This window comes from Thunnus maccoyii, chromosome 17, assembly GCF_910596095.1.
Source record: "Thunnus maccoyii chromosome 17, fThuMac1.1, whole genome shotgun sequence".
Classification (NCBI taxonomy): domain Eukaryota; kingdom Metazoa; phylum Chordata; class Actinopteri; order Scombriformes; family Scombridae; genus Thunnus; species Thunnus maccoyii.
In genome coordinates, this window is record NC_056549.1 from 5,260,861 (window position 1) to 5,276,730 (window position 15,870).

The 15,870-nt window shown below is 35.9% G+C and overlaps 2 protein-coding genes across 2 annotated transcripts in view; one reads left to right on the forward strand and one right to left on the reverse strand.

Moving 5' to 3' along the window:
* Window positions 1-6: 6 nt before the first annotated feature.
* Window positions 7-5,966, reverse strand: naa20 (N-alpha-acetyltransferase 20, NatB catalytic subunit). The gene is made up of 6 exons (XM_042390095.1): window positions 5,862-5,966; window positions 5,142-5,166; window positions 4,429-4,519; window positions 2,617-2,752; window positions 1,485-1,630; window positions 7-321 (listed from the first exon to the last, which is right to left on the reverse strand). The coding sequence occupies exons 1-6, from the start codon at window positions 5,912-5,914 to the stop codon at window positions 236-238; spliced, it is 537 nt and encodes a 178-aa protein (XP_042246029.1). The 5' UTR covers window positions 5,915-5,966; the 3' UTR covers window positions 7-235.
* Window positions 5,967-6,937: 971 nt separating this feature from the next.
* cd109 (CD109 molecule) overlaps window positions 6,938-15,870 on the forward strand; it is a 34,434-nt gene continuing 25,501 nt past the window's right edge. Inside the window, exons 1-10 of the mRNA XM_042391455.1 lie at window positions 6,938-7,008; window positions 9,480-9,646; window positions 9,754-9,788; window positions 10,390-10,617; window positions 11,573-11,698; window positions 12,990-13,029; window positions 13,646-13,727; window positions 13,883-13,976; window positions 14,496-14,637; window positions 15,648-15,757. Of these exons, the coding sequence (XP_042247389.1) occupies window positions 6,938-7,008; window positions 9,480-9,646; window positions 9,754-9,788; window positions 10,390-10,617; window positions 11,573-11,698; window positions 12,990-13,029; window positions 13,646-13,727; window positions 13,883-13,976; window positions 14,496-14,637; window positions 15,648-15,757 (1,095 nt within the window). The remainder of the gene's footprint in view (window positions 7,009-9,479; window positions 9,647-9,753; window positions 9,789-10,389; window positions 10,618-11,572; window positions 11,699-12,989; window positions 13,030-13,645; window positions 13,728-13,882; window positions 13,977-14,495; window positions 14,638-15,647; window positions 15,758-15,870) is intronic.

Consider the following 15,870-nt stretch of genomic DNA (forward strand, 5'->3'; position numbering starts at 1 on the left):
GTCGTGTCGTTTCATAAGCAAATGTTTATTTTGAATATTGACAGAAACTGAATCGGTGATTTTAGGAAATTAAAATTTGTACACTCAGTGGCTCTCTGACTATGAAGCGTTGAGAAACGGGGAAGCAGTTGAACTATGTACACTTAACCGAGCAGGTCCTGAAATAATTACACATATTTCACATCTGATTATCAGGATAAAGGGGAGCAGAGCGTCAGAGAGCCACAGTCTACTGTTATTCGATGTCTTCTGGTCTGACAGGATGCGGCAGCGGGATGATGGACTTCTTCTCTGTGTCTCTGGACAGAGCTTTCCTCATGTCTGCAGGAGGAAAAAGAGAAATATTATCAGTTGTTTGAACATCAGCTCTGTTTGCTCTGGAGGAACAGCGTCCCGTGTTTAGTGTCGAAGCACAGAGGTTTTGTTTATTACGCTCCTCCAGATATAATGTCATAAAAAGGTAGATTTAAGTAAAATACAAATAAAACCCTCATTTATTTTGAGTGATATCTATCCATGCAGGTATTTGGGGTTTTATTGTTTCCAGGTTATGAGATATCTTCTAAACACAGTTGATAGGAAAGACATTAAAAATATCACGAAACTAAAAATAATAGGCTATAAACTTAAAGAGAAACAATATGTGGGATCGCTAATAAATACAGTGAAAGGCAACAAGCTTTCATTGTTTTCTGTTTTGTTCCTGTCAACTGTCTCTTCACATTTGTCTCCAACCCCAATACACTGGAAGACAATGTATTTTCAATTGTAAAGTAAACTAGCATACAATATTTCAAGTACAATAAATATATAATTCACAGACATAAACTAAACACTTGCACAAACCCAAGACAAACTTACTGCCTTAAGTTTAAAATGCCAAAATATTAGGTACAAATGAGGACTTATAGACTTTTAATCTACATTTGTGGCCAGAAGGTAAAAGTTGGAGCTTACAGTGAAGAACATGAGCTGGATTTCAAACTATTTCAGGAAGTCTAGTCTAGTAAGACACTGCTCACAGATCGACTGATGATTTTCACAACAGATAAGTAATCTGAGTTCTGTTTTCAAAGCTTTGAGCTTTGAAATTGAACAAAAACAACTGTAACGTCACTTTCCAGAAACAATACTGAACAGATCTGACAGGAAGTGTTTTATCAGTAGAAAGTAGTCGTACACCTGGTGGATACAGTACACTGTCTGAGCTGTCAAAACAATCTGAAAAATCTGTTTCATTTAAAAAAGGCAACATAAGATTAAAAGTACAACTGAGAATGATGTTCCTGCCAAACTCGAGCAAGTTTTAGTTGCTGCCTCCGAGGAAGGAAACATAAAACCTGAAACTGCAGTCAGAAATCTACTAAAACGTTTGAGTATTGTCCATAAAAATCAAACAATTTCATATTGAAAATTCTCTAATCTACCAGTACTCATTTTTTTTCCTCTGAGAATCTGGTTTCAGTTTTGGGAACTCGTCTTACCGTAGGCGTCTTCATCTGGCTCTCCGTTGCTGGCGGAGTAATATTCTATCACCGTCCTGTAGACGCTGTAGCCCAGACGTTTGTACATGTTCACCGCCACCTGGTTAGAGACTCGTACGAAGAGATCCACGAAGAAACCTCCCTTCCTACGGGACAAGACAGACAGCACGGCATTAAAAACTGCAGCTACACACGTCTGATAACAATAAAAACATCAAAACAAAGAGTATCTGTGGGCTTAGTTCATTTTAAGCCTCAGAAAACCACTTAAGTGTCTTAGAACTGGGGACGAAAAGTGAAAAATATGTATTAAAATCTGAAAACATGCACATTTCTTGAGTGAAATTAACATGTTTGCTGGGTATCAATCAGGCAACATCAACAACATCTTGGTAATTTGAATTGAAGCCTCATATGTACAAATGTAGAAAATAAAAGATGTGTACAAGGACGACTGTAACAAGAATAATTTAGATTTTCAGAATAAAATCATCAGAATTTAAAGATCTTGCATATTTTCATAAATCATACCTCAATGAAAACTGACAGAAATTTCAAAAATGCGTGTACACATAAATATAAACACAGGAAACTTCTGCTTAAAAGCTTAATTAATACATTTTTGATGCAGTATTTGCCTTCAGATTTTGAATGTTGAATATTTTCCTCAAATATAAATCAAGTTGAGAATATCTTGTGCAACTTCTCTTACACTAACAATATTACATTTGTCTAATTTCTATCACAAAATTTACTTTGTCAAGGCAGCACTAAAATTCACGTTTCCTGTCTATTATGGGTTGTGAGTAGACAATTAGTCGATCGAAAGAAAATTAATCAGCACTTATTGTGATAATCGATTAAAACAGTTTCAAGCAAAAGCAAATATTTTATGGTTCCAGCTTCTCAAATGCAACAATTTCCTGTTTTTCTTTGTCTTATATGACAGTAAATTGAATATTTTATGGTTTTAGACTGTCAGTCAAGACAAAACAAGTAAACTGAAGACATCACTGTAAGCTTTCAGTAACTGTGAAAGACATTTTTTTCACTTTTTTTTCAGCATTATAACGTAATCTGTAAATTAATTGATAATTGATTGACTACAGCTGCAGGGCGTGACGGTACAGACCTCTCTGAGATCTCCTCCAACATCTCCATGAGTTTGGCAGCGAGTCCGAGTCTTCTGAACTCCGGGGCGACGGACAGAGCGGTGACGTGACCGTGCCACTCCTCCCGAGCCACGGATCCCTCCGCCTTCCCCATGACTGCAAGAGAACCACGAGTCACACATGAGCTCAGAGAGTCCAACAAGATTTCAACAAATTCTGGATTTTTCAGTGAAGGAGACGAGGTAGATGTAGTTTCAAGGATTTTAACTAGGTAAATGAACTTTTTTAAAAGGGAAAAATTGAGTATTTATATGTCTGGAGGGGATCTTTAATCATGTTATATACAACTATCACAGAGCTTTTAATGAGCAATTTGATAAGAACAGATTCATATATTTCATGGGCCTAATTAACTGAATGAAATAAACACAAATTACAACACACATTAGATGTTTAAAGACACAGATGTACTCAAGTGTTTCAGAGACTGATCAAACGTCTTTATATCAGCAAACCACTAGATGGTGCTAAAGAGACCAAAGTCAAACTCAACTTTTCTCACAGCTAAAAGGAAATGCCAGTTTTTTATTTCACTCCTGTCAATTTTCCGACGTGCATTCTACTTATTGATCCTTCACAGTGAGAATTGTGCTTAAATAAATATTAAAAGTTGTTGTTATTTTGTCTTCATGTCAGCTGTGAAACATTAAAGAGATGAATGATATCAAACATACAGTAAAGTCAAGAGTATTCGGCCATCAGCAGAGTTTCAGTTGAACATTATGTTGCTAGTAGCAACCGCTGCTGCCACAGTTCCATAGCAACAGCAGCTTAACTGACATTTTTACTTCTGTTAGATCTTTGACCAAAAAATCTACAAAAAAATTGATTTTTTAAAAAATAATCTCACTACAGAGAAACATTGAAACATATTAGTAGTGAGAAGAAATCTAGAGTGTTTGAAACACATAGAAATAGACATTTTTGAAAGTTTGATACATTTTTTAAATTTTTATTTTGAGGCTGAGACGTATGAATTTTTGTATTTTAGTTTGTTAATAAAGTTTTTTTTAAAATTCAAGAGCATCCTTTAACTATCCACCAATCTGTTATTACTCCATTTACTGTAGTTACTGTGTGATTAGTGTTTGTAATTTGAGATGTTTATTTGTTCATTTCCTGCTATCAGTTTGCTGCCAACCAAGCTAGCCGTTATGCTAGCTGTCTGAAGCTAATGTGTTGCTAATACAACATTTAATGTAACTGTTGGTGTATTTTACTCATTTTACTGGTGACTCAGCTGGTCTGAACTCTTGTCACTCTACCTGTCAGTGTAATAATACTTTAGTCAAACTCTTATCATTGAATTTGTTATGTTTATCCAACACTTATCTACAAGTTTCAAAGGTTTTTTTTAAAACTTTGCTTTATTTAGTTATTTTTGTATTATTTAACAAAAAATTGTATGGATACTCAAGACTTTTATAGTCACAGCTTCTTTTGTTGCCATGACTACATCTTTCTACTGCCCTATTATATTAAAATTTAATAAATAAAGGGATTTTTTTAAAAAGGAGAGCAGTTATGACAATCCTATTGCTAAAAAAAAGTAGTTTGTTCACAGCCTACCTACATGATGTAATAAAACTGATGAAAATAGCACACTTCAAGTCTCTTCAAAGTTTATTTTTGTATAGTAAAAAATGAATTAAAACATTCTCAAATTTAGTATTTTATGCTTGAGGAAAATGCTAATTATGTAAAGTACATCTGTGCTAGAGTCTAGTCCTCATCAACAACATATTAAAACATGAGCGAGCAGAAGAACTTACTGTAGCCCATCAGTTCACCTCCAGGAGCCTCAGCAACGATGAAATACTCCGGCCAGTGAGCCAGGTACTGGAGGTAAAACGGGATCCCATACTGGAGGTCAAAGGTTAAAGACAACTACAGACTTCTGATACACATGAAACACACAGATGATTTGTCCCCCTAAGTTATATCAGTGAGGGTAAACAAAATATTAGAAACACCTCTCTGTATAAGACACTACAAGTTATATAAACTTCATGAGGCCAGGATTTATTTCAGGGCTTTTGTATGAGACCTAATAAATAACTGAGTTTAGGGCTGGGCGATATGGACAAAATATCAATATTGCAACAATATTGTAGGGATTATTGGTGCTTTCACAAAATATTTACATGAGATTTTTGACAAACAGTCATCAGTAATGTAGATATAATGACCAAATAGATAAAGGCAAATAACAGAACAGCTAGAACAGTCTGGTAAATTCAGAATATTACATCAGTTTACTGTAACGCAGCCTTTAAAACCAGGAAAATATCCAAAATCTAAGACGATATCTACTCTTATATCACAATATTGATATAATATCGATATACTGTCCAGCCCTAACTGAGTGTATGTTAAATGTCATCATGATAAACATGCTGATTTACAACATGACAGCAGCAGGCAGGTGTAATGACAGATTTAGTTAATGTGAGCAACTGTAAATTCAGGTGTAAATGAAGGATACAGTTTCTGTCAAAGGGTCCAAGTTGCTGTTGAGCAAAGAAAAAAAAAAGACAGTTAGTCCTAAATTGTTATTTATCTGTATCATATCTGGTCAAAAACAAACCTACGAAAAGTCATATTTTATTTAGACAGACGAACCAAACTCCATCAAATAATTATAAGTTTCATTGTTTGACGTTATTTTCTAACATTAACGTCGGTAGTAAACTGACAAACTCATATGTATTTACTTTGCTAAGGTCAAACAGTGAATTCGGCACATTCATATCCCACCAAACATAATTATATTTATATAAAATTATACATTAACAGTTCATTAACATTCCTAGCTCACAGCCACTGCGGTTACAACCTGGTTAGCTAACGTGAAAATAGTGAACAGATTCCTAATTGTGCTGAAACTACAGTTAGTTTGACTGATTGAATTAATGCCGATTTTTCCATGAAAGGTTATCGATCCATAATAGTTAAAATAAAATCCTAACAAGTGTCTATATCCGTTCCGTTAACATCGGTGCTATTAAATTATCAGATTATTGAACGTAGTTTGGCGCAGCGTTGCTTCCATCCGCAGGGAACAAGGCTGGAGGCTGGAAGCTAACGCTGCTGCTGTTGCACCAAAACACTGAATCTACACATATATTTACCACATAAACACCAGACATCCGGGTAATCACGTTAAATACACATTGGGCGATAAAACTAACAAGATTTCACTCACATATTGTTGAATTTAAACAGATCATCGCAGGTAAACGGTCTTAACGTTGTCATCTTGTCTTGCTGCTGTGTGTCCTTTCACCTCAGAGACGAAAAAACCAATCGGGTTATTTTTAAAAGATTAAAAAACCAAAGAGTATCGCCCCCTGCTGACGCGGAGACAACCTACATACAGGCAGTACAGTAGACAAATACTGTCTGTCATGTGTACATATTTATATTTCTATGATCTGTTTTCAGTAGATCAGAATGTATTTTCCTCTTTGCCTTTAATCCACAGTCCAGTGAATTTAATAATATACCATTAAAGTTTGACTTGACATGCTGTTTATCATCACCATCTGCTGTTGAAGTAATGAACAGCACCTCCTTTCTTCTGAAAATGTGTTGAGATTTAAATTTTTAGTTCAAATGAAGGTTGAAAACAGAATTTGGACATGAACATTTTAAGGTTTGTTTGTTTTTTTTTTTAAACAAAGGACCATTATTATTTCACTCTAATAGAAAATAAGTGACATCAGAGGTTGCAACTGAGTGTAGGTAATTAATCCAGAAATGTATGGCATGTTTTGGAAAATGATAGGCAGTAATGTAATTTAGCATTTACAGGATTTACAGCAAATGAGATAAAACCTCAAAAAACAATGAAAATGAAATGTAGCGCAGTGGAAGTATAAAGTAGCATCAAATGGAAATACTAAAGTACTTCAAAACTGTACTTAAGCACAGTACTTGAGTAAATGTATTAAGTTATTTCCCACCATTGTGATGTGATGTGAACCATCTTGATGGCTGTCAGTGAGACTTGACTAATAAAGATACCATCCAGACATCATAAATCTTTTTTTCTTTTAGAGGAACATCAGTAAAAACAGTGTAATTATCCTCAGTATGGAAAAACCCATCTCAGCTCCTCAATGAAGCCTCCCTGAGGGGGGGAAACTGACACTGGTTCGGTTGATCAGGTGATACTGTATGAGGAGGTGTGGTCACTGTCTGCAGGTATGAAGACCGCCGCTGACATCACCTGCCTCCAGCACTGAGCGGAGACCTGTTCAGTGAGGTTCAGTCACGCAAATGGAGCGTCTCCAGGTGTGGGGATTCTTCAGCCTGATTGTTTTCACCGCCGCCCAGACCACCACGCACAGGTAACCGCACAGGTGCAGGTAGAGCCGGGAAAATCATCTGGACAATTTAACAGTCTGTCTGAGAATCATTAATTATCAAAACTGGGACTCATTTATGATCTTAACATCCTTTAATGTCTTTGTGGTATATGTTAAACATACAAATTAGGGATTAAATATAAAATTAATACTATAATTCAATATTTTTCATGCATATTTGATGTTTTAATGCTCAATATAAAGCACTTTGAATCCCCTTTTGTGGGAAATGTGCTTTACACATAAACTTACCGAACCAAGGGTGAAAGAAAAGTTTTGCCTGATGTGAAGTCTTAACTTTTAATGCTCAAGATCTCTGAACTGAATTATGTCAACATTAATTATTCATATATATATTTTAAATTATTATTTTAAATCCATTATTGCATCTTTTAGTTGGAAAATTATTATTATTGTTTTATTTGCACACATAACAAGACACAAAAAATGCATTGTGCATTAAAGACATCTTGCCAAAAAAGAAAAACAAAATAAAAACAATAACATCTAAAACTGAATTTATCACATAACACACGTTACACCTTTTTGTATGAGCTTTAATCTTTGGAGTCTTTTGGAGTTTTCAATGTATCTTAATTTTGTTTATCATAATGATTATTTGGGTATGATTGCATATTAAAAGATAAGGCTGGTGATATCATTTATATCAACAAATTCCATGTAAAGACCAAAACCAACAATGTGTCAGTCCTCTGGCTCTCAGCTCCAAGCCAACTGGTTCCTACTGGAGACATAAATCTTTAAAAACAGCTCACAAATTGATAGTTTCATGATTAAAAAAGTTTCAGTAATTTCCTAAACCGGCTGGTCACTGTAGTTCTTAGCAAACAAACAGCAGGAAATAGTGTATATGTTGGGGACTATTTTTAGCGGCGGACAAATCCACATTTGGAGCTCTCGTGCAGCGGTTCTCTAAGTGTGGTCTGGCAAAAAGGAGAATCATTTATTTTCACTATAATTCCATCCAATTAACACAATGACTGGGTTTCATCCATTTTCTCTAATAAAACATCTAAAAGCAAAAATCTTCCCATCTTCAGATGGGGGTCTGTGGTCTCATTTCTGAAAGTTTAGTGGTCCTTGATGTGAAAAAGTTTGAGAGCCACTGATCTAATGAGTATTTGTGACAGCAGGATGATGTGTCTGTGATTGACTCTAAATCAAGTCACAGCTTGTGTTCATGGTGATGAAGGAACATGTCACCCAGTGCAGCGACGTGGCTCACTGATGTGTTTTTAAAGGAAAGGTTCACAATTTTTTAAGTCTGTCCTAAAACAACAGTGAGACACCTACAGAAACATTGAAACATGTTTTTCTTGCTGTAATCATTCCTCCTGTTCATACTGACCATTAGAAGATCAGTTCATAATGCACGTACAATGGAAGTGATGGGGGACAAAATCCACAGTCCTCCTGTGCAAAAATGTATTTAAAAGTTTATCTGAAGCTAATATGAAGCTTCAGCGTCCAAATGAATCAAATCAAGTAGATATCTTTCAATGTTACAGTCTTTTTAGTGCCGAAGTCCCTCTTTTTGTTATAACAGGGAAACACTGTCTGAGGAAACACAAAGAGGGAATTTGATGCTAAAAAGACTGTAAATGTGTCAGATATCCACTTGATATGACTAACTCAGACTGCTGAAGCCTCATATAAGCTTCATATTTCAGTGTTCATTTGGGCGCCTGACTGTTGTTTTAAGACAGACTTGAAAAATTGTGAACTTGTCCTTTAAAAGTTTCTGGACAACAATAAAGCTCGACAGCAAAGAGGAAGAAGATCTATCACATACATACTTGTTAGTAGATCAACTCATTGTTGGTTTTGGTCTTTTCATTGGATTTGTTGACAATAAGAAAAATATAGAATATCAGCAAACTCATCCGAGCTTTTCAGTGCTATAGAAGCAGCAGTTCTATTTCTGTCTTTTCTCTCTTTTTTGTCTTTTTTGCTTTACACCTCTTGGTGCCATTTTTCTTAAAGGGTCAGTTCACTCAACTTACAAAAGCATGTGTTCTCACTTACCTCTTTCATATATCTGTCTCTTAAGATTTCTGCCTCCACCACAATACAATGGAGGTGAATGGAATTGAGTCTGTGACGCTCACAGTGTTGAAAAATGAGTTTTCATTACTTTTACAGCAATATATATATCAATACTGTCTGCGAAAACCACAGAGCACAAGTCCAGCATCAAACACAAGAAGCAAAATCACACTTACACATATATCTACATGAATTTTAATAAGTACAGCTGCACAAAGACAAATGAAATGTATGAAAAATGACACCTAATATCAGCATATGTTTCCAGAAAGAATGTCCCTGTTACAAAACACATTAAACATCATAGAGACTAATTATTGGGTAGAAAGTAGTTCAAACTTTTTACAGTCACATGTTTAACTCTCCATGCTGGTTTGGTTTTTCAGTCCTGACCCTCAGCCGTCCTACCTGCTGCTGGCTCCCAGAGCTCTGCGACCTGGAGTCCCAGCATCAGTATCAGTCACCATCCTGACAGCGTCACAGGTCACCGTGTCTGCTCACATCGTTCATGGCAACCAGACCGTGTCCTCAAACTCAGCTACAGTGGAAGGAGGTAAACCTTTTGTATTTTGTTTTGCATCAACAAAAGATTGTCTTCTGATTCAAATGCTTGCACCGTAAAACGATTCAACACCGATTTGACAAATTCTCTGTTTAAAGGTTCGACTAAGCTGCTGACCTTGCCACCTGTGAGTATCACAAATCATTTTTTTGGCTTTGAAAGTTTTGTGTCATCTTTCTTGCTTGCAGCCAAAAGTATTTAAAGAGATACTCATCCTGAGCCATGAGTTTATCCAGGATTTTGCTTATAGGGATAATGTGACAAAAGACCAATCAACTTATATTCCAAAAATGTTTGATATTTCTTTAGCAATCTCTTGCCAACACGCAAAAAAAATGAAAGGGCTCACCCAAAAAGTATGCAAATGTTCAGCCATTTTTACCACACTGTCTCCATCATTCATTTTGTTCCTGAGAACCCTTTTGAATTCTTGTATTTGTTTGAGTTTTTGTTCCTTTTCTGTCCCTGTAAAACTCATCCTCTTTGGCAGCAATGAAACATTACAGAAACATCTTTTAGAGGGAACTATAGAGAGAAAATGACACTATTAAAAGGTGTAAAGGGTAAATTTACTGTTAATAATGTAGTTAAAGCTGCAGTAATTTGTTTTTCCCCACTAGGGGGCAGAAAAACACAAATCTTTGACATATTATCACATTATCAAATTATAAAGTTTCTACAGTTTGAATTCCTTTCTCATTGATCTCCATGTCCTTCCCCTGAAGATCCACTACAGTGAGTCAAGCTACTGGCACCCCTACAGCCTGGAGGTCAAAGGTCACGTAGGTAGCATCGAGGTTTTCTCCAACTCAACGCAGCTGCGTTTTGATCCCAAAGGCGTCTCCACCTTCATCCAGACAGACAAGATGAACTATCTGCCTGGGCAGGTGGTGAAGATCAGAGCGGTGTCCATTCACCCCGACGGGAAACCCTTCGTCAGCCCAGTGGACATCGTCATCAACGTGAGTCTGACATCAGACTACATATATGAAATCTTTTACACCATAATGTTTCAAACACATTATTTAGATAAATTGCTTCCTTATATTTCAGTGTATCAATAATCATCAGCAGTAAGTCAGTCAACTATTGACAGAATTTGGGAAGGTGTTGATTGTTGCCAGAAGACTATCCATTTAAAGGAACAGTTCACCTAAAAATATAAATGTCTCTTCATTATCCCATCACCCTTGTGTCCATGGAAACATGGTTAAGTTTGTACCTTAATATAAGATTCATTCATCTCAGTCATTATCTGTTTATACAGCAGCAGTTATAGTTGTGACAAAAACATTAATAAACACTCATATCTGCTCAAAACTACACTATAGTGTGTTATAAACCATCTATTAAGTGTTCATATACTGCTTACAAATGCTAATTAGAGGGACTTAAAGTAAGGTGTCTGACAGACAATGTCAGGTGTCACAGATTGAGCATTTCTATGGCTTGGATCAGCATGAAACTCTCCCACTAGAATCATCAGTCCACAAGATGAACTACTACGTTAGAAAATATCTGGTTCTTTGATTAAAATTGTTGAGGGTATGAGTCGGTGTACATAAAAACTTTGGTGTAGACATTAATTATAGTCTGGTTTGCATCACCTTTTGTTCCTCTACTATGACGCTGTGTTTTGTTCCAATGACGGAGTGTTTCAAAATACTGCTCTGATTCACACTTCTTCTCCATAGTTACAGTGGTTGAGGCTCATGGGTATTGTAGTATTTAGAACAAAAGATGACCTATAGGGTTGCTACATTACCTGGGAGTGTCCTGTGTTAAGTAATATTAAGAATATAATTTAAAGAAACATTTGAAATGAGAGTACAGAATGGGGAAAACACTTCCTTCATACTTCTCTATTTCACTGGATAATCATTTAATTTTTCTCTATCCATGTTCTCCCTGATCCAGGATCCAAGGGGAAACCTGCTCAGACAGTGGCTGTCTCTGGACGGTGTCCTCGGGGTCGTGTCCAAAGATTTTCAGCTGTCTGAAAACCCTCCTCTGGGTGAATGGACCATCGTCACTACAGTCAATGTAAGTCTGTGACGTCTCACTCAGTCCACCAAATGCATCTTACCGGGCTTTTATGAGGACTGTATGAACTAAACTGGGAATTTCTTGGATGGAACTGGGATACAAAGTGGATAACCAATCATTACAATGTGTAAGTGTTATGGCCTGGCTCAAACAAAAGATACGTTATTAAATCAAATAAACAAATTAACAAATATCTAATGTTTGGAGTGTGGAGATCAGTAAGAACAGTGCGAGGTGTGTGATGCATGAATGGTGAGGGTATGTGTGTTGGTGTTAACAAGTGCATGAAAGCAAAATAACTAAAGCAACCAAACCGAATATGAACAACCGGAGGGGAGGGCAGAGAGAGCTATGCTGCAGCCAGGACTTAAACAACCTGGGAACACCCAGGGGTCATCACAGTAAGGGATATACTGTAACTGTCTTGTGTTATTGCCAGATTCTTTAATTTAATTTGTGACGACTGAGTATCAAATTCACTTCCTTGTTGAGATAAAGATATTTTCAGTGCCTTTGAAATAAATTACACACTACACACTTTGTTTTAAAAGGAGTTCATCCAAGGAAAACAGATGACTTTTTCTCTACCAGAGCTGCAGGCTTGAAACTTGGCCACAAGTCAGACATGAAATTTATGATTTCCAACTCAGTTTGTTATTTGTAAGACTCAACTTGACCTGGGAGTCCACTGGAATCTACTAGAGCTGGCATTGATTTATTATTCCACTTGCCATGAAGGATACCAGTGAGAACGCATGCTGTACACAGCTTTCTTCAATTTATTGATGGCATTTAATAGCCATCTGATCTCATACTATAAGGCTATAGCATCATCACATCTAATAATTTATTATTTTTTATTTAATTTTTATTATTTGAAATTGGGTAGCCTGGCTCCTGAGCCAGTTTTTGGATGTCATAACGACATATTATAAATATTATAGAAATAGAGTGTCAGTTTTTGTTATGTTTGCCTTGAATATAATATTTTTAAATATTAGGGGGAAAATCAAAGGGCAGGTCCAAAGAAAACATTAATAATGTTTAGGAGGGTGTTGTTTTTTTATAAAACAAAATATAAGATTCAGCCGTCCTCCCCACCTCAATAATTTTGACATGAGTTACATGAGTAAATCTTTTTACTGCTGTAATACTTATAATAAACCAGAAAACAAAATTGTTGCATGCATTAAAAATGAAGAGACAACTTTTTTGTTTTAGATATTTACCACTAGTGGGACTGACCATTTCCTTACCTAAATTAAGAGGCTTTGTTGTTGTTTTACAGGGCGTTTCCAGCAAGAAACATTTCAACGTGGCACATTATGGTACGTATGTTTTCTCTGACCTTCACTGAACGTCTTCTTTTATTTGTGTAATGAAAGCCGGATGATTGTATGTAGAAATAAACTTTTCTATCTTGCATGTAAACATTCTTTGAACACTGTAAAAACACCAACTTCTAAAGGATAAGTGTGGCGATTTTCCATATTTTTCTTATTGTCAAAAAATCTCATGTGCAGGGCCAAACCAACAATGAACTGATCCTACTGACAAGTATTGTGTGTGCATCCAAAGCCTGATATATCTTATTCCTCTGTGCCATAGACCTCCGTTGTTGTCCAAAAACACATTAAAAACATGTCAGTGAGCCACACCGCTGCACTGTGTGACATGATCCTTCATTATGAAGAGTTTGGTCACGTTATTTTGTTTAGAAACGGCTCCAAAGACTAATAACAGTGGTCATGTTTCAGTCTCTGGAGAGTAGTTCTGTGTAAGGCAGACGCCACTGAGCATGTGCAAGAATGCAGTTCTGTTTTCAGCTTCACTAGCTTGTTGTGCTACATATTACAACCTCTTGACTTTGTACTACGTTGTAAGTTTCTCAAAGAACTTAAGTACAGCAGCTCTAAAATCGATGCTTTGTGTGTTTGTTTGCAGTTCTGCCAAAGTTTGAGGTTATGATTGAAGCTCCGAATGTCATTTATCATCAGGACACTTTGTGGGGCTCCGTCAAAGCAAAGTGAGAACCTCTTTTCTCAGTAATATTCTGCTTTTCACACATACTTTATTACATATACAATGCAATTCAAATTCTTTCTTTTACATGTTTGTGTATTAATAATCTTGTGAATTAAATTTGAGGATTATTTAGGATTATTGTGTTTTCAACCTCAGGTACATGTACGGGAAACCTGTTCAGGGACTCATGAATATAACGTTTCTGCATCATTTTCATGGTATTGAAGAGGCTTACGATGAAAACAAAGAGGTGTGTAGACCCACTTAAAGCTCCTGATTTGGAAGCAAACAGACACATATATTGATTATTATCTGATTATTGGTTAACACCAGAATTCATTCAGGCAACATGGTGTTTACACATTATCTTGAGCTTAAAAGTCACTAAATAAACTAAATAACAACTGTATTTGTGTTATCATGTTTCCTATGTAAATATGTTTTGTTTAAGTTTTTGTCCAAATATATATTATGAATATGTGTAAGATTAGTAAATCAAGTATTTAAGTAATTTTTCAAGTAAAAGTACAAAACATTTGCTGGTTATAGCTTCTCAAATTTGAGAATTTACTATTTTTAACATTCTATGTCAGTACAAATCAATTACTTTTTGTACTGTTGGTGAGACAAGATAAGAATTTTGAAGTTTATAATGGCATCCGGTAACTTGCGATGGACATTTATCATAATTTCTGAAATCTGAAAAAATATAATCAACAGATTAACAATGAAAAATATCCTTAATGACATTAGTGTTGCTTTGCTTTAGATTGACGGCACCGCAGACTTCATGTTTGACATTCCCGACTACCATCCAATGAGCAGAAGAGCTCTAGAAATGGTCTTCAATGATGGATTCATGGATGATGAATTTCTAATGATTGTGGTTCATGTGACTGAACATCTCACAGGTAATCGGTTTTTATCTTGATAACATCACCTCCTGGCTACACTTATGTATTGGCCTTTGTATTGATAAATATAACAGTAATCAGTCCAGTACATTGTGTGTTCCATAATAAAGTTTATTTATTGGTGACAATTAGAGTTTATTAACCATTGTAATTCACATTATGGGTCTGCTTTATCCAAGGCTGTAACTGCCATAGAAGACACTGTTTACATTCTACAGTACAAAAACAAATTGTTGGTGGATTTTTTAAGCTTCAGTATTTTCACATTTGACTTCTTTTGGGTCATAAATTTAATGAACAAGGATTCATTATTTTGCAAACTGAACTATATTCCTGGCAGGATGGAGAAAGCTTGGAAACAACATTTAGACCTTCATGGTGGAAAATGCAATTTACAGAGAATAGAAAATCCAAATAATTTAAGAGCTTAAAGACAGTGATGTCTGGACAACTATTTTCCAGACTGCCATGAAATTTATTGCAGATATTCATGGTTTCCAGATAATAAATCGCACTAATTTTGTTAGCATCTTGATTTTTCCTCTAGGCCCTGATTTCCATGTGTGCACAGGAAATTTCAAAATCTATCAGGCAGATTGCACTTAAAGCTGCTGCTCACATTCCTGCCTCCAGGAGGATGAACCCTTCTGATTTTAATGACACTATGACCTTTGTCCAACGCCACAATCTGGACAAACTTTATAATTTTAGCACTACTGTTGAGGCTGTAAGAATAGTTAAAACATCAGTATATTGTTTCTGTCCAATTCTTTCTTACTGCGGAGTGTAATGAACACTGCAGCCTCTGGGGGACGCAAGTCGTCCATTAGACTTTAAGTTTTGCTCTGTTATTTAATTGTTATTTAATTTGTTCAGTTACTGTCAATATCATTAGTCATATAGCTATTTAAATCAAAGTATTAATGATGCTTGCAGTGCAGTGGAGGTCGAATATTAATAAGATATGTGTGTTCTTGACTTCACTGTGAATGCTTCTCATCTTTCAGGTCTCACATATAACAGTACAGCAACGGTTTCTTTGGCAAAACATAGATATAAACTTTCCTTTGATGGCTATCCCAAAGTACTAAGGCCTTCTTTGAACTTCGCTGCCAGGGTAAGGCAAGCAACATCTTTTATAGATTTGCCCTAATTTGTTCATGATGTTTTTCATTGTTTGATTTTATTGTCAGAACAAAGTATTCTGATGCACATCGTACACGCTCCTCT

Coding starts and splice junctions, on each gene's coding strand:
- naa20 (XM_042390095.1), bottom strand. CDS start 5,914: ATGACAACGTTAAGACCGTTTACCTGCGATGATCTGTTTAAATTCAAC. Junction 2,753..4,428: donor AGGTGAACTGATGGGCTACA/GTAAGTTCTTCT, acceptor GTTCTCTTGCAG/TCATGGGGAAGGCGGAGGGA. Junction 322..1,484: donor GCCAGATGAAGACGCCTACG/GTAAGACGAGTT, acceptor TTCCTCCTGCAG/ACATGAGGAAAGCTCTGTCC.